A 24,095-nucleotide genomic window follows, 5' to 3' on the forward strand; every position below is an offset into this window, starting at 1 on the left:
TGTACGTTCAACTTTTCCGAAAGTGTGCCGATTGTGAGTGGGTGAACGGTGGAAATGGGGGGGTGGGAGAGAAGGAGAAGGAGGAGGATTGACAGCTACGGCGGCACATCGTGCATTCTACGCGTGTATACATTAAAACGATATTTGTTTTCGAAGATGATGAGGCGAAAGGACCGGCAGGGGGATAGAGGGAGGGGGGGACAAGTGTAGCACCCACACATGACACAAGAAACGCCGGCACAAATCGCACCTCTCTTACACACCTGGAGGAGGGCGCCGCGATCTGGCACGAGTATAGCCTCTCTCCCTCTCTCCCTCTCTCCCTCTCTCTCCCTCTCTCTTTCTCTCTCTCTCTCCCCCCGAGGCTGCGCCGATCGCTGTGTGTAGCGTGGATCAGCTGATTGGCGTTGGCGTGGCTTTGAGCGAGGGCGTAGCGCCGTACCGGCGGAAGGGGCCAGGTTTGTGTTAGTGCGGAGCGAACCGCTGCGGAGTGCGGTGCAGGCTGCGAGGAGGAGGACGCGCAATTTTCGCGACTTCCGGTTAATAACGCGACACCTCCACCTTGCTGCCCTTCCCCATCCCAGAGTTAAGGGGCGGACCGGAAGATACGGAAGAGTGCGAGATGAGCGCGCGCGAAGTTGTCCTACTCGGTGGATCCCCTTGGGGATTCCGCATGCACGGTGGCAGCGATCTTCATCAACCCCTGCGCATATCCAGGGTGAGTAGAGGGAGGTTTTTTTAAAAATTTCAAGCGCGCGGAGAGGAGAAATTTCAAATTTTATTCGGTCACCGGAAATTTCTGGTTCAATGGGTGGCGTTGTAATAATTCTTCAATGACTTTTGGAATATTTAAGAGAGAGAGAGAGAGAGAGAAACGTGTTTTAAGGTGATTACAGTTTCTTATACAAAATTTTCTGGTCATTGATACGTGTGAATCTCTGTTTGTTCGCATTGCTATACATATTTTCTTCAATCAAACAAAGCTTTGACATCCATTTACTGTTGCGTCAGCGTTAAATTAACAAAATAGCTGTACGTGCAGGAAAATTTAGTACACAAATAAACGTAATCAAAAAATAACAGTATCAGATACGTAATAGATTTTCTAGCTATACAGCTTCGATGCCAACTATTCATTTTCATTTTATACTCATCTCCGTATATTCTTCCGTTATGATAAGAAACGAAAATAGTTTAGAACCCTGTACTTTTACTTTTTTCTACTCAAAATTTCTCCTATTACGCACAACGCAGATTCAGGTGTTTCGAATCAGAGAGCAATCACATTAGGCGCACGTGGCTTGAGAATCGGGGGTACGAATTTATCACCAATCCTATAAAATTTGCTCCGCATTTTGGTCGAAGGTATTTTGGAGCCGTAGAATCTGCCCGCCGATATTAGCAAGAGCGTGTATTCGCGTATTGTATAATATATATCAAAATGGGGTGAAAAAAATCACTCCGTTCCAAAACTATCGAGCAGAGTGAGCTTACTTAAAGTTTAAACTGTACCGTGCGAATCGTAATACATTCGCCCTCCGTTTAACTTCGGCTATAATTTTCACCGAACAATCTCTTGCCTTCCCGAATGATTCCCCGCGGATTTCCCCGTTTCTCACAACCTTTTCCACTGCAATATGAAACACGACTTTGTTTATTGCCTTTGTTTCTTACTGCCAAACTACTTGTACTGTTTTTCGCACTGAGAAACGGATGGATTTAAGTTTACGTATTCCGAATTCCAAACCAGTGAATTGATCTTCCTCGCTCGATCCTGAAAGAATGATAAATTTTGCGGTCACGGGATGATTCGGGAATCGGATAGCCGGTGTATAAAAACATTCTTTCGCTGCTTTATTCATCGGATTATTCTTATTTTTGACGTTCTAAAAAGAATTTAAAAAAAACAATCGTTTCGAGCTAGCTGCAATGGTTGGAAAAAAAAAACAGGAACTAATGAGCAGACATCAGTGACAAGAATAGATCGTGATAGTGATGAATTTTAAGACAGAGACGTACAATGAATGGAAAGCTTACGGTTGAATCGTTCAGCATATATATTACAACAACGTATGTAAATTGATAAATTAATGACGGTTCGCATCACGCCGCCTCACCTGGTCATCGATTACGTAAATCCAAGTCCGAGGATCGGTTATCGTAGGTATATATGTATACATATGAATACGATGTATGTATCGAAAGAAATTTTAACACACTATACAGGAATGAGAGAAGCTTGTGTAGATATGTGTGTTTTTTTCCGCGATCCAAGGACAGAATAATGGTTCGGTGCCTGTGTAACTCGCAGTGACATCATTCACCTGTTTAACCATTTAAATTCATATCATTGAATCAAGTTTACCGTTAAACCTCGCGCATTATAAAAGACTCGAGCGGTCAGTTGGTCAGCTGTTTCATGCAATGGACGAGAGAAAATTGTGCAATTTTCCCAACTAAGTCGTGGCGAGGAAGCCGAGGAGCTTGAAAATATGCAATTTTTATCATCTCCATATTCGATTATTGACGCGACGTTTAACGATTCCGTGAGAAAGCACGCGTCGCGCAAGCTCGTAGTACGCTTTTGCGGCGCGTAGCGTATATCAACGCACGCGAGACGTGAACTAGTTTGTTTGAATTGAAAACCGGGCGAATAAACACACGGTAAAATAAACCGTACGATTTCTCGATTTTAAACATCGCCGAGCCAAAAATCTCCCGCCTAAGCGTGTATTTTTGACCAGATGATTAACGGATACTATTCGCCGACGTATAAATTTGCAAAAATTTCCTCATCGACGTCTGCTTATTGCCACAAAACAGCTGTACGTTGATATAAGTATATATTTATATCGGTTACTCTTCCTGGTACGAAAACACGGCGATCTACAACCGCGTTAAAATCTTCAAAGAAAAATTACACTCAAATGGACTGTCGGAAATAAAAAATTAATCGCTTCAGTTGCTCGTATAATCATGGGTATTTATATATTTTACGAAATGAAAAGAAATTCGTTAGCTTCCTACTCCGATTCGTTGACATTGAAATTTTACAACCTTAGGCATCCGATCTACTAGTAAAATAATCAATCACTCAACCTCTCGCAGCACAATTTTCATTTTCTTCATCGATAAGTCCTGCTCAATTATCGCGTTAGAAATCGGCGCCGACCCTGACGGAGTTTACCAAGTTTTTCTGGGTTATGTCGTTTGACTGAAATTTCTACCACTTGTCGTTCCCTCTAATTAGGCCGCTCTCATAATTGCTGCCGTGGTGGGGAATAAACTAGAGCGCAACCTGTCGCATGGAATCCATCTCTGGATTCGAAATTATTTTGTTAGACATTTTTCCCGCACTTCGTTTCGTTGAGATAAAATTATAGATCATCGGGGCGCAACGCGACTACTCAAAATCGTATGATAATTGAACCGAAACGAGTTCAAGTTTTTCGAAGCGAGCTGCAGTGATTGGAACGAGTTAGCAAAGCAGAAACGATCGCTATACCCACGTAATCTTTGTCTAATTTAATTTACAAGTAGGAATGATAATTAAATTCTGAATATGAATTCTTCGCCGTCTTGTCAGTTTCGTTTAATAATAAAAGTCATTTGTTGCGTGGCAATTTAACGCTTGGATAAAGTTGAAAAGCGAGCCGCAAATGTAATACGAATGGGTCGGAAAATAAATATGTTTATTACATAATGTATACATAGATGTTATATAAATGTGAAAAATCACTGTCTGCGGGAAATGCCCCGGGATTCAAGGAAGAACTCCGTGGAAGAAAATATACGCAAAGCGAGGAGGAGAAATGAAGGAGAAAAAATTAAAACTCGACGGTTGAGGGGGTGAAAAAAAAAAAAAAAAAAAAAAATTTCCACAACCCGAGACAGCCACTTAATTTTCGTTTGCGGTAAGATAAGCATCTGGACACTGGATTCTCGTGCAATGTCGCCGTTATTTAAATCTCCCCAGCTATCTCGAATTGCCTCAACTCAATTATTCTTACACCTGCGGCTTCGCGCAACTGCGACAAATTTTCCGCCAATTGTAGCCCCTCTTTGTTATCATTCAGCGCGAAAATTTGCTGTCAGATTACACGGATGAAGAATATCTTTCATCTGATGTAGTAATAAGATTTCAAAAAAAAAAAAAAAAAGATAGTACGATAACGAGCAAAACAATCTGCCAATTAACATGAGGAAATTGATAATCATTAATACGAATCATTTACCTGTAATCAGCTTGTACCATGATAATTAATAGAATTCAAAAAGCTCCCGTTATGCTAATCTATCGGAATTTCTCGCGGAACTTTTCGATCAACGGGGCTGGTTTCCATGGTCGAATTTTAATTCCGGGCGTGTCAGAGGAAACGCGCACGATCGATTAACCGGCGGCATTGCAGGTATGATAAGATCGTGACTTCCAACCTTTGCAGCTGGGAGCAAGTAAACCATTGTCCTTATCAGATTAAAGGGTGTGCGTATAACTCGCCTATATAGTAAAGCGAATTGCGTTAAAGCTGAGGTCTGATTCGGAGGAACACGTAGTGTCGATATTTCACTCAATTTATCTCAAGCCTGAAACCTGCGTATATATGAATATATATCCGCGTATATCGCGCCATTTGTATACAAATCAAAATTTATTTCAGCCCAAAGACTTTTCTCGAACCGAAGGACAAGGGCCGTTGTTCTTCTGCCAGTCGTGGGCTGTAAATTCTGACCTATTTCGATTTACGATTAACGTAGATAAGGAAATAAAAATAAAAATGTAAAAATGTTTATCTGGCCACTCGCCACGATCGGTGGATTTTTCGCGATCAGGAATCCGCTTCACATGGCTTGTAGCTGTAATAACAGTACATATCTCCCGAAATAAGCTTAGAAAGATCATCTGCGCCTGCGCGTAGGTATTAAAAGCTAGGCTGAGAAATTTTGCATTCTCAATCTCTCGAAGTATTGTGAAAATTTTCACAAACAGCGACCGAAACTTATTTACAGCTACTATCACAAGTCTGTTACAATATCTGTTACTAGATCTCCGCGAATATTCTTACTACGAGAGCGTCTAATATTAGATGAAATCATAATCATGTAGGTGTTCTAAAAGCGCGGGTGTTTTCTTAAACAAACTCGCTGTGATCCTGCATCGCGGTGTTACGTTACGTACTCTTTGAACGAGTACAACGGATTTTAGCAGCGAATCTTTATCAGCCTCGGCCCTTTTAAGTGTCGAGCCAATTATTGGTGGAGGTACACCGCTCGTTTAAGTTTGCGGTTTCAAAATTACGCTTGGCTTCTGACCGCAGAGTTTTATTATAGCAAGACGGAATTTCTACCTTGTTGCTGGCTTTCTTTGACATCGCAGTTTCACCAATATTTATTCATTTGCAAGAAATAATGTAGATTCTTGCTTTGTTTGGAATCAAGTGGTTTTTCTTTAGTTCCTGCTATTATTCATCACGCTCACGTGAATTTGTCCGACGAATTTATTTTCATTAACGCATTTGGGGTTTGATTAAATTCACAATTCAATTAGACTAACTGAGAGGTCATTAGGGATTATTTAAATAACTTTAGTCTGTTTCATCAAGTGTAGAGAAATTTTAGATAGATAAATTGAAGGCTTTAAAGATGGCGAAAGTGTGGCCACGTGGTGAGCACAGATCGATTATCATCATTCCCTGCTTAATACTCGAGAGTCAAATTTCAAGTCCCGAGTTATTTCGGCTTCTCAAAATCGAGGTTATCGTAAGTCTTTCTTATTTCATTCATCTTCTTCGTTGCACACTCGGAATAAAAAACTAATCACGAATCACAGAGCGAGGTTTCGTTAATCAACAACTATTTTCAAAGCTCTGGAACACTATCGATACGAAGCTGCCTTGGGATTATCATGTTTTGTGCAGGCAGTCGACGCGCCCAATTTCGAAGCTATCGTCCACTTCTGTAATTTAGAAAGCAGTCCGTCGCAGTGACCTTGAATTTCAGTCCCGTGACGTCGCAACTCTTGGGTAATTATACGGAAGATCGTCGTACCTAATTTCTCTTTCGATCGAACTCTAATCTAACTCTGATCTCGTTAGAGAAAACTGCAGATTCATGTTATTTGAAAAAAAAAGTTTATAACGAAATTCTTGCTGCTAACAATGAGCCGTGAAGTTTTTTTTGTGTCTTTTTTGAATGATGGCTACAAGTCGGTTCGCAAAATTTATCAATCTTTTATCATTTCTGTCAATCTTTAGGAACATGTTACCCGAGTTACGAAATCGAAGCCAGCAGCCAGAATTTTGTGAAATATCTTGAACCTTCAATGCTTTTATAGAATTACGAGGATGAAACTGAACTGCATTTTTGCAATCACGGATTCGAGGACTTCGTGTGGATTTTTACAGAAATTTCCAGGCCAAATCCACACCGCAATAATTTTTTGGAACGCGTTCAAGCAATTTGTCTGATTTTCTCAGGGGCATCGAATCGTTTACGTTGAGGGCCAGAAGTAGACCATAATTTGAATATTACTTGGAAAATTTTTCTCGAGAATATAAGGATGGGATTGAAATTCCGAATTTAAAAAGCTCCGAAAGTGCCAAATTTCGAATCATTTCCTGGCGAAACTTGAAAATTCGTAATTTCAACCTCACCCCGGAATGCATTATCATTATATCGACTGTGAGATCTTCTCGGAATGAACGAGACGAGTCAAGTTTTACGGAATGGTGATCAGAGGTTGTCGAATAGGCTGGGATAAGCGAAATACCGTGATAATGGATATTACGTGTAGGTATATGTATTATGTTATGGGTACGGGATGCGGGTTATACTTGGTGCCAAGCTCAACCTAATCGTTTCCATTTATTTCACCGCCAAGATGAATTCGGCCCCAAAAAATCAATTACTTGACCTCTCTAGTTTTCAGGCCGACAGAGTCAAGTTGTCTCTAATTGATGATAAATTTGATCAGAACCGCCTCGAGTTGACTTTAACAATTCGGAAAATATGTGTTCAGTTACATTTTTTAACGCATCCAAAAAAACGTATCAATTTCTGATGAAAAGAAAAGATCGGTCGGGAATACAATTATGAAAGTAATTCTTCCGTCCTCGAACTATGTTCTTAATTTTCTTGTCTTCTGCCAATCCGACCAGAAACGATTCTGGAAATTTTTTTAAGACGATCCTTCTTCTTCGAAGGCTGCGAGCGAATAACTCTGACACTGACATATCGGAAGTTGCATAACGCGCATGCAATCTTCGCACAGGGGCGAGGCTGAAATTGTCGCAATCGACTCGCACCTCTTCGATTTATTCTACCGATTAATTTTCCCAGGTGTTTTCCTCCTCCCTCATACCCTCGGCATGTATTCCCGTTGAAGCATAACGACTGCGGGTACGCAAATGGGCTTGACAACGTCTAGCTGTTTGCCACGCGGAACGAATGCACCTGGTTGTTTCGTTGCGAGGTATAAAATGTGCTCACGTGTTCAAACACTAGGCTATGCAACGCGCATATCCGCTCCGAAGCGCAACAAGGTCAAGTTTGCTCGGTTGCATGCGAAATCAACCCGAACGGAAGAGTAAAAATTACTGACGAGCCGTGCGTTTAAGAGGATCCGATTGAATCCGTAAGCATATATTTTTCATTCGGAGTAAATGAACGGACGTACAAGTACTTTGGAAACATTTCCGTCTCACCAAGCGAGTAAAAACTTGCGATTTATACGGTCAAATTGAAAAATGTCTTTTGAATATTATCGATGGATCATAATCAATTTTTAATATTGCTATATACTCGATTTGATATCATTTTTGTGCATGGTTGGGTTGGGGGTGGAAGCTCGGAAGGATCAATACTTGGAATAGCTGATAGATCGAAATTTCAGACACGCGAAAATAAAATAACGAAAGATGAAATGTTCGAAATCTTGACATTGAGATGATTCATCTTTCAACAACAACAATCAATTCATCTTCCGTTATTTTATTTTCGCCCGATTAAAATTTTGATATGTCGGCCATTCCAAATATCGATCCTTCCAAGCTTTGACCACCACCACATGGTTTCACGGTTTTTGTTTGTTTTAACACGAACGAGATATGTTTTATCGGTGCAAAATTTTCTCTCGTGCAATCGTCCTTATTGCGAGTATGCATCCGGATCCATGCTGCACGTACGCCAGAGGAATGCACCGGGAATGCGATGCATCGAGCGCATTCCGGTGCACCGCGGAATTCCGCGCTTCCAAAAACCCTACCATAGTGATTCTGGTCCACGGTTCGACAAGACATGAGACGCGTTGGAAACGATCGATGAATTGAGATTCGATGAACCCGCTTGAAATTGCATTCTGACAACGATGTACCAGACTTTAAACCTCGTTTAAAATGCGACGAAATAAAATATCTATTATAAGCAAAAATTTTCAAGACATTCGAACTATTGCAGCTTTCGTAAATTGAATTAACAACGAAGCAGCATTTTGGTGACAGAAAAAATTTGCAATAGGGAGAATTTCAATTCAAGAAAGTCGGGTACTACAAAATCATTTGGGTGTCGGTTACGTCATTTTACTCATCACATTTTCCAACATTTGAGCATTCGGTGGGTTGACTAAACTTTGCCAACCAATCAGAATGCTTGGATGGTAAGAATTGTGAGAAGAGAAATTACATAATCGACCCTCTGATCACATTATCATCCAATTTCTGATATTCTAAAATCGTATTATCTGTCTAATTTAGAAGAATTACTCTTCTAACTCGATCCGTTGATAATTATTGGTGGAATTGAAGTTCTGCCTTTGAAATTCGCTAATTAACAATCTTTGTCGTACTGAAGATATGGTGAATATTGATTTGTTAATTTTTTACTGCATAATAGCCCGCAGGTCTGAAATCATTCCTGACGGTCTATCGTTATCGAGGATACAGAAGTTCAGAGTTTCCAGTTTTGCACGCAATTTATAAACAGCTGTTCGGTTTGTTGTGAGGCGGACCAAGTCGAGCCTTTATCACTGGCCGCAGGTCGTCAGTTTTCTACTAAATACGAGCCTTTCATTATATTTTCTCTGCGTAAATCGTTAAGTTGGCGACCTGCCGCTAAAGTATCCGTCAAAGTAAATGTGCAGCCGAGTATGCGAAGTAAATATAAACGCGTTCATTGACTGGCGGCGGGACAAGCGAGCATTATTTGCTTTTCAAACAGCACATCAACTCTCTATTTCCGTTTCTTTTTCCACCAGCAGTCATGAACGTACGGGAATTGAACGCATCCTGCGTCTATCGCTTCTCATTGATTTTCATTCAATGACACAATTCCAGGAGAGATATCTAAAAAGGGGAATAAAAATGCAAAGAAATTAAGCGACGAAGAACTAAATCTCGCATTTACGATCGAATTGATTGCTCGTTTCAGCTTTGTACCGCTTTTCACAATCGATATTCCGAGACAGTTGATTTCCCCATTGCACAATTTTTGCACTACCGCAGTACGTGATTGCGATATAAACGTGACACTCGGCGTGTCTCTCTCTCTCTCGCTCTCTCTCGATTTCCGACAGGATTTCTTATCCCGTTTCTTTCCACTTCAGGCGCAGTCCGAAATCGATTTCGTTAATCTCAAGAAACCAGGAGCACCTGCAACGTTTCTATACGTTATTTTCTCTTCTTTTTTTTTCACCATCCTTTTCTCGAGTACAAAGCTACCGATAAATCCGATTAGTCTCAACCGTCTGACCGTAGATTCTTCTGGTGATTTGTTTTCACCCATTCAGCTCGCGAAGCGAAAACGCTTTCGTTACAGAAAGAAAATAAACACGATTAACAAAGTGAATTAGAGGGAGATGAGACGCTGCTGATCTCTTTACTGTACCGATATTATTAAGAGGGAAACGACATTAGAAGGCTGATTTTCAGGCGTTTTTTTTTTTTTTTTTCTATACGAATTCTTCTGAGTGGGAAGAATTAATTGGAATTTGATCTGACTTTGACGGTATTTCATTGATATTTTGAATTACGTTTACAAATTCTTTCAAGTTATTTTTCGCGAAAATAACGGCCCAAGTGATTTCCCCCCTTAATACTTATCCTTTCTATTTCGTCGGCGCGTCTGCATGGAATTTCGGCCAAACTTTTTGCTAGTTCTGCGAGATTTACCGAGAGTCGCTTCGTGACTGTACCGAATTACGTAACGTTGTCCATTAGATTCAGCGAGTTGATTTCATTCAACGCCAAGTAGACGCTGTTTAACCGTACTCGACGTAATTCCTACGCTCAAATGTTGCAGAACCGTTATTACGCTCTGTTATACGTGGGCATGCGAATCGGGAATATTTTCGATGCTTGTGCAAGTCCCGCTTTATTCTGCAACGTATTTATCAGTGTTGACAAAAGTCGATCAAGTCTCGAATATTTTTGCTATTCAAACCGTGTTCGACGACGGATTTCTCTCTAATTAAGTGCATATTTACACATTTTCGCAACTATGTGTACAGGTATCTGAGTGAGGCAAAATTCATTTCACAATAGATCTACTTCACCCGCAACATCAGCTGTCTTCTAATTTTTCTTATTTTTTCCCACCGTTGCGGGACAACATCTCAATTTCACCATTCTTTGATCCCCGATTTTCAAGCAGCAGACCGCACACGTAAAGATACTTTTTCCGGACACCGAATATATTGTAGCAATTTATTTTTACCTCCCCATTCATTCGCGTCTGATAGGTATATACATAATGCTAAGAGTACTGTAATAATAATGCCTGCCTTCCCGCCTACTCACAGCTTCTCAAGCTTTATTGCCGAAGGAAGTTGGTATAAGCTTGCGATTTTTACAATTATACGAGTGTATCGCATGTCAGAGGTTAGAAATATCTACCTTACACTAAAACACACACACACACACACACACACATATATATATAACATGCTCGTACGAAGTATGTAAAATAGAGTAGCTGCTGCAGGTTTTCGATAGAAAAGACAGACTTTTCGTTCATTTTTCCCGTATGTATATATATATATATATATAAAGCGATCTTTTCTGCACACCGAATATCCCCCCGGGAATTTTTCATGCAAAACCCTTTCAGATACCTATGCATGCGGGGGAAGAATTCATACTGCCGCATTTTGCGGGCCGGAGACCATCCAGATATTGCAAACTAAAGTCTCTTCGCGCTTTCCGTGCCTTCGCCGGTCTCTCCACGTTTCGATTGAATTGGATAGAGAACTCAATTTCGCAAAAAAAAAAATAAAAAAAAAAAAAAAACACTTTTGCGTAGAATTCGAACGAAGATTTGAGTGATTTTTGTCATTTTTTTGTTGAATTGATTTTGAGTGTAATGGTTGTACAAAATAGAAAAAAAAAAAAAAATAAAACAAACAAAAACTTATGACACGTATTAAGTTATAAATTCTGTGACTATTTTCACGTCTTTCCTATTTTTATCAATTTGACTTTTTGATTAATATATTTTGGCTGGCATCGCTGTCATAAATTATCAGCGATGACGATAATAACGGCAAAGTTCCGGTCGAAAGCGAAACGCATATATTATGTAGATAATCCTGCAGCCGTAAACCTTTTAAAAAAAAAAATAACTACCGTACCTACGCACGTGTTCCATCGGCGATAGGTAGCTGTAAAATTTTTTCACGTAGTCGTCGTGCAACGTAGGCGTCTATTTCGGCCGAATCTACCGCGGCGGTCTATAACGTATATCAAACGCCGGCGCTAACTTTGGCGATGACGGTTCATCTGAGAGCTGAACTGAAATAGACACTCGAATCATAGGTGATGGCTGGCGGTCGCTGGTTGACCGTTGTCGCGATATTACGGAGAGCACGCGGTAATCTTATGTTGGAAAATTAGCAAACGGTGCGGAAATTTTCAGGAGGAAAATAAGTTTCGGGTAAATTCGCTGATTCATGAACTTGGGAAACTCGAACTCGGATCTCAGCTTCGTTTCTCCTCACGCGTACGATAATTTTCATCCGGATCCATACGTTCGCGGTTATGATAATTAACGAATGATCGAACGATGCGTAATCGGCGGTTCGTACCGCACGATGCATCTGCGTCTGATTTATGCACGCGTCTGGAACGTTAACTGCAGCGGCGGAACAATAGATGCGGTGTTAATTGTCGGAACAGAGAACCATAGTCATAGTCATAGTCATAGTCGTAGTCTCTTGTCGTGATGAACTCGTTGCATAACAGTTGGGTAATCACGGTGCATATTGTTCGCGTCTCTCTACCTGCAGTGCCGTTGGTATCCGCTATCGGGAGACCTTGACACGACCTAGATCATAAGTTGTTACCACATTTACATCGCGTCTGTTCACGCACACATCATATCCAACCTCCGAGAGCAAAAAGTCAATGCCAAACGGGCTAAAGAGTTGGCTCATTTCCGAGACGGGTTTCTGTGTATAATCGGTAGGATGGTTCTTGTTTGGGTTATTTTGGGATTTTTTCCCACTCAAATCAGGCTAAATCCAAAAAAAAAAAAAAACTTCCGATAACTTTAACACGCCCCGCCAAGCGGTCGAATTTTATATGGAAAAGTGCGTGCGTTTGATATTTCATAAAGAAAATTTTTGATTACTTTAAAACTATGTATTATGAAGAAAAAATTCATCTGGCTATTCTGCAGGAAATTTAATGCTCTATGAAAATAATCAAAACTGATCTTCGCTGATAACGGTGATAAATATTCGATTTACGAAAATTTTACGAGATACTTTTTTTGTCGAGCATTAAATTTCCTACAGAATAGCCGGAGGAATTTTTTTTATTATACATGCAATTTTAAAGTAATTAAAAAATTAAAGTGACTAAAAGTTTCAAATGCATAGATTTTTCCATACAAAATTCGACTGCCTCTAGATTATCGTTCAATAATTTATGCCACATTTTCAGAAGTCTACTTGCTAAATCTGGATCATCCATTTTTGAACGGGAAAACTAAAAGTATCGACCTTGTTGTCGCGCTTTGGTGTCGATTTCTGACTTCGTTCGACCTTCGTCGAAAGATCAGCGTAATTAATTCCCCGATTCTAGGTAAAAATTTTTGAAACCAATTGTCATTTGCATCATTCCCACGGTTTCATATTCGAACGGTCTTTGACGGCTCATTTCTTCTGTTATTGATAAAGGACAGATACTTTCTCTCGTGTTCGCCTTTCTTTCTCTGAATTTTAGGCCGCTTCTATATCGGTTGTACCGATAAGTGCCGCCCTGTCCCGGCGTATGAGCGGCGTAACGAGTACCCGAGAATAGTGCCTTGGCCCTAACTCTCGCAGCAATCAATTACTTACTATGTAGTGAGTCTAACCTGACCCGGACTGACACGCCCTGGCCATAAAGCATCGCGTTATATCACCGGTCGACCAGTGATCTTTCAATAAAACAGCTGCAGCCCTCACTCTCTAACCTCCCACCTCGATCGATCGGTTCGAGGCACGAAATGAAAGGGCGGATTCCACGCCTTGTCAAATCATCATGGAGATTAGGAGAAGGGGAAGAAAACATGCTCTGAATATGACTTTATGATGCATCGTTCGGCTATACGCGTGAACAATCGATTGACAACGAAAAGACACTGATAATCTATCGATCCAAAAAAGCTCGTTTACTGGCTAATCGCGTCGCGTTGCGTTTGAAAAAACTTTTGGTATAATCGCTACTTTCACAAGTTCGAAGCAAGCTTTTTAAACCTCTGCAAATTCAATTATACAGTCATTTTATGACGGTAATTGTGCTTCGTATGGTTTTTTTGGGGAATTTTTTTTTGTTTTTTGCCATCGTATTGGGACACTTTCATTTCTCTGAAATCGTCGAAAATATCGTTCAATAATTTTCGACGTCATCCTTGCTTCAGCTTCGGCGCGACGAGTTCTCGTTCCATCCGTCCAATTGTATGCATCAAAAGGAAGGCTTAATTATATCGGATTATCATGAGGGCGAGGGTCCAGCTGCTGCGGCGCATCCGCAGGGTCACAAGTGAGCGGTGCGTCGTTAATTGGCTTTCTAATTGGTCGACACTCGACAAAGCCATGCAATAGCGACGAGTTCTTGTTACTGCGATATAAAATCTCGCGAGGAGAGCGCAGTCGACAAATAATTCATTCGGAGACTTTGCCATCGTTCGCTCTTTGCGCGGGGCTTGACATAAGAGGCTATTAAACGCTTCGAAAATTGACCTTTCGACAGCGCACCGAGGGTCAAACAGGCACTTTCGATTCATGCTAATGCCCGACCGACCCGCGGTTTTTTCACGGTAACCAATTATACCTCGAGACCGAACGGAGATTGGATCACTGATAATCTTAAGAACCGACGAAATTCGAGTATAGGTACCTGACGAGATTATTCGTACGGAAATAAACGAGAATTTTTATTCTGATTCGATAATTTCGCGCTATAAATTCACATCCCGGAGATCGTTGCTTGACATCTGTTGAAGCTGTTCGGAACTTTTGCTCGAAGCGATCGAGGAATCAGTCGAGGCCTTGTAGCTCGGGTTACAATACATGTCGGACAGCTGATGGGGCGAGGATTGACTCCGAGCTTTTTTCGACCGTTTGCGAAGGGTGGAGAGAAGCGGCTTTCTCACCACCATGGAAAATAGATCGACCCTACGTCGATTTACACCCTTTTTGCTCTTTTTCACCGAGGTTGGCTCGCGCTGCGTCGATTCTCTTCTTCGTTTCCTTTTGCTCCTCCTCGGTGAGGATGAGCCGGTTTGAAATTTTGCCGAATTTATGAAGGGCGAGTCCACGTCCAACGAGTAGCGACCACGCTGTCGTTTCAGGACGCCGCAATTCACGCCCCGTTTCAACGCAGCTTCCACCTGGTAAGAGGATGAGATCCGTGAATCTTCGAACTATAACGCAAGCGCCAAAACTGACAGTAGATAGTAAGAATAACAAAAAATAATCGATTATTCTTTCCCGATTAATCGAGTACGATAGATTATTTTTAACTTAGTGGCCATCGCTAGTAGGTAGCAATGTTTCTTTTCGTTTCTACCTGAAAAACTTGCTTTTCGTAGCAAAAAAGAAATCCTCGCCAGAGGGCATCTCTCAAATCAAATTTTTAAAGGTCGCTCTCGGAAACCAACGTCTTCTCATTTACATAACAAGAGAAAAAATTATTATTGTTATTATTTTTAATTTTTTTTTTTGCAAGCTGTCTCCACTTAGTACAATTGAACTAATCCTTTCGAAATTTGTTCTAATACCAATACTTTAGACACTGAGTATGGTTGAGAAAGAATCTTTAAACATTAAATTTATTTTTAAAACAACAGCTTGTGATATGTTGAAGCTGGATCATAAAATTAACTTTCGAGCTTAAGCTTATAACTTTTGATCAGTTGAGTTACGGATTTCAGTCGAATGACACTTTGGAGGAGAATGTAATTCCGTGAAAAATCTTTTCAGTATCAAGTCCATATCGTGAAATGCAGTCGAGTGGTAGCATATTTAAACAAAATTGTTTCTTCCGAAAGTTATTTAAATAGGAAAACTTAGAAATGCGAGTTCGACCTTTTAAAATTTAATCAAAAAAATTCCCCTCCGCTTGAATCCATTTTTTGAGACAAGTTTCGCGTATAAAAGCGTAAAAGAAAAAATATCGCTCCCAAACGAAATACCCTGGCGGAAAGATTACTTTTATATTGAAGTCATTATCTCACCCGACGTTTGGCAGCAGATTTGGAAACGTCGGAAACCTTAGCCACGTACTTGAGGATTCTTGTTGGCGTGGATCCGTTCGAATTTCGCAAATTTTTCACCGCCGAGACAACGAGGAACGGGATCTTGACCCTCCTGATTCTCCGTGAGCGTTTCGGACCCTCCCTGCGCCTGATTCTTCTGGCCATTTCAACTCCCCCTTGAAATCAAGCAAGACATCTATTTGCGCATCTTGTGACAACCGTCCGTTGATCCTGATGACTGACGTATTTGGCAGCTGTCAGAGTGGACGACGTTGTCACGGAGACCGGATCTCGCTTTTTTTACACGTGTTTTCGAATCCTAGCAAACTCGAAGTGCTCAGGAGAGCAATGTTCAATCCTCTACGCGAGCTGTGAAAACGCGTAACGATTTCCGCCCAGGGCAGCGATATGATCCACACTAAGAAATTAGGAGCCAGGGCAAGTGTTTGTTCCTGAAAACCGGAGCAGAATTCCCAGCCTGAAGTTTGATTCCGGAATTGTATTAGAAACTTTGAACTTGCAGCTTGAGCTCGGTTTCTCGCTCTTAACCCGAGACGCAGAGCGATTTTACATACCGCGTTGTTTCGTTGGAAATGTGCCCATCATGTGGTCAATTTGCGACAACGTAAATCCGCCCGCATCTATGGAATTCAGGGTGAATTCAGCACAACTGTGATCCTAGTTGTCGACACGCAAGCGGGTTACGCGCGAATGTATTTTAAATTGCAAAAATGTAGGCGGATCTACCCTGTGTTAAAACGCTTACGTGACATTTCCACGAAATAGCTTGTTACGTAACTTTGGCTTTCGAATGCGTGAATTATATTCGTGATGAGTATAACTCAAGTGGTTTCCAACAAAGTTCTGAACGGCGAGTTGTACACGGTGTATATGAGGAAGTGTATTTTATATGTGACAAAACTTTGTTCGGGTTAGTTGAAACGAGCTGAAGCGGCGATCCGTTGCGGGGAATTCTCCGACGTAGAATTTCTGGAAGTAGGTAGAGAGGCGATGGCAGCCCACTTGAATTTACTTTAATTAAATTTAACAGCGTCTCGTGCCGGTAACGAGGATGAAATCAATACCTACGCCACCTCGGTGTGTTGTTATTATAGTTGGAAGGAGTGAGAACGTCGACGATTGAAATCCTGCATGTGTTCAAAGTGCGCGGAGATTGACAGGCTCGTTTGAGAATCGGAGCGGATTCATTCTGACACCGGTCGTCAATTACGGAGAAAAAAGTTTATCGTACGGGAACGCAAAACAAATGTTAAAACGTATGAAACGTAAGTCCCTTGTCAAAACAGGATAATATTTTCCGCGGTGGTCCGCCCTTCGGTTTATTTTTGAGTTAAAAATATACTCCGGTAGCGAGAAAGGCGCCGCGATGCGCGTCCGTCTGGCTTCGTTATATCCCTAAGGGATTCCTGGAATTCCCTTATGTTCACGTTCGCTCTTGCGAGGTAGAATTGTGCCTATTACACGCCCTGGCATTCGGCATGTAATGAAACGCTGCCCTCCAAGCTCTCGCGAAGAATGGCCCACCATTCCCACAAAAGCTGCTACCAGTTTATTGTTGGTACCGCCGTCTTACTGACGTTAACGATATAATATCGGAGGTGCCAATCTTCCTATTTCAGGCTTCAAGATAACCCCGGTGCTCCATGGATCGCGAAGAAAAGCTTTGAACACAAGAGGTATTCTCCTCTTCTCCACGAATCTTTGTCCCGATGAAAATTTACACAAGAAATCAGACGGGCTGGATGCTTGAGTTGAAAAACGTCATTAATTCTCCCTCCCTCCGTCTCTCGCTCTCTCTCTCTCTCTCTCTCTCTTTCGTCATCGATCATGCTCGGAATGTACAAGCGTGAACTGATTTTGACAAATGGAAACCGTAGTCGAGCTGTGATTGTTTTTCTTACAAAATCAGAATAGATGGAGGAGACTTAAACTTGTGGAAAAGTCATTGCATTTTTGTTCGGTCATTATTGATTGGAATTAAAAATTTATTCATTCTTTGCAAAATTTAACATAGACAAGCTGGTCAGATTTTGTCGAAAAATAAAAATTTCAATCAGTCCACATGCAGATTATCGTCAATCCTGATGATCAATGGAACAAAGTGATTCGAAATTGTCGAATGAAATCAATGAAATTTTCTTCGGAGTGGAAAATCAACCGCACCATGAAATAATCACACGTCATAGGCAAGTCTGAATTTTCCGAACTTTCCAAAGTTTACTAATCACGTTTTTCTTTGGTACCGAAATCGCCATAAGCGCCTGGTCAGCTGAGTTTAAGTACACAGAAATGTTTTGCCGGTTGCATAGAAACAGGCTTTTCCGTTATTGGCCGAGCTCCAATGCTCTGCTGCGAATCGTGCGTAGGATTGTAACTAGACAAAATCGCGTCTGCTGTATGAATATAAAAAATGTATAGAAAAGCTGCTCTGCTTCTCGCCCTACATTTCCCTGTGCGTCGCACAGAATCGCATATTTCCATCGGAATGTGGTAACCGTAAAATCGATAACGATTGCCGATTCTTGTTACGCAATTTCTAATCCAAGTTGTACAAGCGAGTTTTCTCATAGAAATTATTTGTCACGCGACAAAAGGCAAATTTTTTTTCAGCGAAAGACCGCTCGTTGCCAATATTCAAATTCATCTTAATCTCCCTAATTCTATAACGTCGATTTTAGCATCTCTGTTTTCTTCCACCTGCGTTATTTTATCATTATTTTCACTCAGCGTGGTCAGAGAGAAGTGTCTGCAATGTGCGGGTGGAATCGTGTTTCATTAGACACGTACGCGAGAAGTGTCTACAAATATAAATATATATATGTACATATATCCATACCTTTGTAACCGTAGATCCCATTGAGCCAGGATTTGCCAACTGTGGTTTCGCTAGCCTGAATCAGCTGATATAATTATTACACCTTGTTTATTCTTTCTTTATATCCCGAACACGCGCTCACTTCGAGGTCGTCAAGATGGTAAGACTCAACTGTTGCGGCAACTTGTACACCCATCCAAAAAAGAAATACCGCAACGCGATACGAGGGATTCTGGTTACAGGAAATCGCGATTCTGATACCATGCCACATATCACGCTCGACAGAAATAAGATTCCGAAAATTTAATCACACAGGCAAACGACAACGCAGCGTTGAATTCGATGACAGAGAACGAGCCTTTTACCAATTACCAAAAACACTTCCAAATATGTACAAATAACTCAGGTTAACAGAAATTTATTTATTTTTTTTTTCGAGTGAATATTTAAACGAACAAATTTTGATTCTATACATTGAATAATAACCAAAATCATCATTTATTACTTTTTTACGTTGATAAGTAAGCCTTGAAGTTTTTGGTTGATAGTATACGCAGCACGTTGAAATAAAAAGCAAACTTTATCAAACAAAAGTATTTGTTCTTTTATTAATTACGTGGAAGAAATCAAAATTTCGCATCTAGAACCAAGACTCAAGATTTGAGCTGACCTTTGTAATATACGATCAAAATAATTCAGTCCAATATCTCCACACGTCATACACTGATATTTATTCATCCATTGAACAAATTTATTTTGTAATTCGTTCATGGCTGATTGAATTTTTTTTTTTTTTATCTCAACGATGATAATACGCACTGCTCGAGTCGATAACGTGCAATGCCGTGCCAGTGGAGGAGGGAGGAGTCACGTTTCGAGCCCTGCCTGCATTCCCAAGCCCTTTCGTTCACTTACGCCCGCGTTCCTGCTCCGGGACCCACATATGAGTCTAGAGTATACAACTGTACAGCATGTGGTTCGAGCCAGTGCTTACAAGCATTAGGCTTCGCCGAGCACAGGGACGTAACGAAAGTCGAAGGTGCGCCCCTCGAAGTCCGGGGGCCTTTTTCAGAAACTCATCTTCCTCTTATCTCAATCCGACATTGAACGTGTAGATTGAACTTGAAACGTCTTCAATCTCTTGTTTGTTTAAAAATAATCTCGAACGTCCACAAAGGTGTAATACATGTATCTTGTATTACACAGATAACAGCTTAAACACCGCTTATCGAAAAATCATGTCTGCTTTATTCTCAACTGTCCAACGAATCGCGATCCTTATCGTCTCCTGCAAGCGGCTTATCTCGCTTACGTAATCGAAGATTTTTTAAATCTATTTTAAATCTATTTTAAATTTTACTCGCTTCTTTTATCTCATTGATCAAGCGCAAATAACAAGGAACCCTTTTTTAAATCACCTGGTAGGTCCTGACGAGCCAGTCAGTAAGTAAATATCGATCACGTTTAGATATTCCAATGTTCATTGAACTTTTACCCTAAAAAAAAAAAAAAAAAAAAACTGTACGGTCGAATTGATTTCCGTCAACTTGTCGACAAAATATCAGTCCGGTCTAACAATTTCGAGTTCGAATACTTTCTCAGAATATTGTATCGAAACGATCAGTATCTGTTTTCATATTTGTTTGTCTAGTTACTTTAAGTCACTCTTGGAGGAGCTTGCGGCGTGTTTATCAAGTCGTGGAACCCGCGTTTTCGTTCCGCCCCTGGCAGCCCCGTGTCATGAGCGTCGTACCCTGTGCAGGCATTCTTTCATACACAACCACTTAGGATCGGTTCGTCGCTGGGCTGCGTCATTTCTCGCAGCAGTTATACACCGGGCATGCAGTAGACGAGTTGGGTGGGTGAAGAGCGTCAAGTCGTAGTCCGAAAGGCGCGGTTGTAGTTTGACGAGAGCGTTTCTAGTCGCGCGTCGGTGTCGGAGGATCCTTATCATGGCCGTTTGTCAGGCCGGCTTGACAGCCGTCTAACAAAACGTGCTTAAAACGTACGCAAAGTCCTTGCCACGTAATCGCGCGATAAGGCCCCAACATTCATGTTTCGTTTTCCTACGTAAGGCGAGCAACAAACGTCGCTAAGTCGAAGGAGAGACGCAAACTGAGGTCTAACTCAACTGTCAGTCGGGTTTCGACGCCCGGACCATTGGCACCGCGATAAAATACGCGTTGCGATTTTTCGGACCGTGGTTGGTGCGGCGTGAAGTGAATCGAAAAGCTCGCAGTGCTTTATCAATTTTCATCTCCTCGGCCGGAAGTCGACTCAAGCATGGTCCACATGAGCTACGCGCAGTGGGCTTGCTTGCCGAGCACTTATCGGAACAAGGTTTGTAAAAAGCTAATCGCACTTACGATTCCCGCTCTCGTTTTCCGCATAACTTTGAGCACTGAATTTTAAACCGCTTTCGAACTTGTCGCCGCTGCCTTGGCAAACGAACTTGAATCGGTGGATTCTGACTCGTTGAAAGGAACGGTTCCCTTCGACCTCCAGCCCTCGTTTCACTTGCCCTATCCACACGCTATAGACTGTCAAGCACTTAAGTTTATTACTCAGTGTTCGAGAGACTGGAACAGGCAATGCAGTTTCAACTCTAGCTGCAAGGTTTAGCTGCGCGGTACGTTATTTCATTTCTGGTTTCTCCGTCTTGAAACTCGACGCGAAACGCTCGAATCGCTTTTACGGATACTACCTAATTTAGAAATTTTATAAACTTTCTTCGTGATTTATCGAAAGTCTGCTCTTGGAGATTATATCTGACCGAAGAAAAAAAAAAAAAAATTCTCGAAGCAATTAACGTCCATATTTTACAAAATTTAGATTTCCGTTTTTATTTGCCCATGATTTTCGCCCCGAGTAGGCAAAATTCATCGTTCCCCGTACAGTCGGACTCTCTCGCAACACGATGACGGATCTGAAGGCGAAACGGTGGATTTCCTTCGGCATTCTTGTACCCGGAATTCTCGAGGCCAAGGCAATAACAAACTCGAAGACTTTCATTTTCGAAATACCGCCTTGATCGCGAAATGATCCATGTAATGGGGAATCGGTGGAATTAGCGATCGAGCATTACAGCCGGTGGCACGTATAATTGATTTCCCGTCCGGAGTCCGATGCCCCCTGAGTAACCGGCGTTCGGCTGATCTCCGTTGATCGACAACGTTGATCACTGCTTGATTTTTTTTCCAAATTCTGGAATCAAGTGAGGTACGTACAACAGCTGGCGCTATTTCATGTCGCATACCGGCCTGCCAAAATTCCTGACGCTGATAATTGCCGCAGTCACCGATCCGACGATAGATAATACCGATTGTGACGTCATTCCCTGATCGATGACAGTTGATAGACCGTGCAACATTACGAACGTGATTGCGGTTATGTCAAGGTGGAGAAAGGTGATTTTCACGCCGCGTTTACGTCGGATTCGTAATACATTTGGCCGATGACGTGAAAGATTCGTTGTTAACGGAAGTCCAATAGATTCCTTTGGTCATTATCGACGGTATCTCAGAACCGTAATCATCGGTCTTTAAGCACTCTGTCGAACGAATTGTGACAATCACCTGGATCGTTGTTGCTCGGACATGATATTTCCCATTCCGCTTTTACCTTGCAACTTGTAACAATGTAAGGTATATTATACGACAATACAGTTATATGCAGAGTAGGTGTACGAGTCACGGCAGTTTTATCATCGTATATTTCAACGACTCAACTACACTCGGGTGGGAGAGAAAAATAGCCAACAAGCGGGGACAATGGGCGACCCATTACCGCTCCTTCATTTATTCTTATTTTCATTCTAATCATTCCCTCCATTCGTGCGGGTGTCACGTCTTTCGGACCAACGTTCGATCTACTCTAAGGCTGACATAAGACCGCGAGGGAATTATTTTAATGGAAGAATGAATTCTTACACGCGGGCCAAGCTGTATAAACTCGAATCGCGTACCGAATAAACAGCTCACCTTTCGGCGTATACGTTTATGCTAATAAAATGATAATGACTTCAGCCCGCGAGGCGTTACGGGCAATTATTCGACATTCGTGACCCACAATCTTTGCGCCGCTCGATCCATGGATTATTTGCCTGAATGCTTGTGGCCAGCCTTAAGACTTTAATTTTTACAGTACGCATCGTGTCCTCGAGAATCGGAGGAATCGCCTTGCCTGAAATTTCAAAACCATATATACGCCGCAGCTCATTAATAACGACCAACTCGGACTGCCGCGATTCTTCTCGAACGTCCTGCAGTATCTTAAGCTATGCATCGGGCTATTAGTTGAAAACAACCGTAAATCAACCCGACGATCTCTGCTTCGCTTGTAAGGAGGAAAAAAAAATAAAATAAAAAAATTGCCTTTCATACTCGCGGAAAAATTGATAGTGGTTTAGTTTGCGAACTTGCAAATTGTATACTTTAGGAAAATTTATCATCTGATTTGGATTAACTGTTTCAGAGGATTATCGAAAGATTTTACCATATTTGTAGTCGTTATTAAGGGCGACGTTGATTTTCCGAATTTGACAAGCTTCGAAAACGCCTGATCCCGAATTATTTGGTGGCGAAACTTGGAGTAATCCTCGCCCCTCGTTTTTAACTATGGACGGAATGCAACTTCAAAATCGCAGATATAGACAAGAGCACAATTTTCTTATTTTTCAAACTCGCTTTCACCGTTATTAAAAAATACCTCCGGACACGCGGACCCGGTGCCAAGTGCCAACGGACGATGAGACCGACGCATGCACATACGATGTCTAATATTGTCCTAGGCAGACCGGCGATGTTCGCGTGGACGCTGGTCCGGTCGATCCGGCAGCACAGTGGCCGTCGAAACGCCGCCAGGTCGCCTGAAGTGCTGCGAGAAATTCACGGGTTCATTGAAAAACCGATGGAAAAATACCTGGCTACAAAATTCCAGGCGTCGTTCCGAAGCAGAATTCAACGAGTCGAAACCTAATTTCAACGTACATACATATTCAAAAGTGCAATTCGGGAGAATTATTTCCTATCGTAAGTTTGACTCGTATAAGCTTTCAGCCACCTTTGAAGTTTCTAATTTCCAATAACCTACAGTGTGCAAAATAGCTCGTTTTATTCAAGTGAACAACGCATCGTGCATCTAGAAAATTTTTTGTGACTACGCGCCGTGCTTCTGTTATTCTCATTCAGTTTGTCTGTTGTGAATTTTTACAATTTGACGTTTTGGAGTCGGTGGAAGAGAAATTATTCCATCGATTTTACCTGACAAATAACTTATACCTAATATTTGTCTCCGCAGTGTTGTGAGATTTTAATCTCAGCTAGGTGCGAGTGTGACTTTATCGCTTACATATTATTTGTTCCACTGCTATTTTGCTTGTTACTCAATATTTGTGCGCAGCATGTATAAATAAATACACTGGAAACCGGCTATCCCTGACAAATAAAACTTACAGCGGGAATAAATTTCGTTTCTCCAAGGTGACGCGTTTCGAAAATTTAACACTCATCCTGGGACGCTGGCATTTGAA

The 24,095-nt window shown here is 41.5% G+C and overlaps 1 protein-coding gene across 3 annotated transcripts in view; it reads left to right on the forward strand.

Moving 5' to 3' along the window:
* The first annotated feature begins 451 nt into the window (after window positions 1–451).
* The window catches only part of LOC124306238 (uncharacterized), an 87,617-nt gene continuing 63,973 nt past the window's right edge, over window positions 452–24,095 (forward strand). The window contains exon 1 of one of the 3 annotated variants that reach the window (XM_046766695.1): window positions 452–718. In XM_046766695.1, the coding sequence (XP_046622651.1) occupies window positions 623–718 (96 nt within the window). In that variant the 5' untranslated portion in view covers window positions 452–622. Of the gene's footprint in view, window positions 719–20,395; window positions 20,906–23,466; window positions 23,596–24,095 lie in introns of those variants that run through there. The other 2 variants (XM_046766703.1, XM_046766723.1) reach the window with 2 other exon arrangements.

Source organism: Neodiprion virginianus, chromosome 1 (assembly GCF_021901495.1).
Source record: "Neodiprion virginianus isolate iyNeoVirg1 chromosome 1, iyNeoVirg1.1, whole genome shotgun sequence".
NCBI lineage: Eukaryota > Metazoa > Arthropoda > Insecta > Hymenoptera > Diprionidae > Neodiprion > Neodiprion virginianus.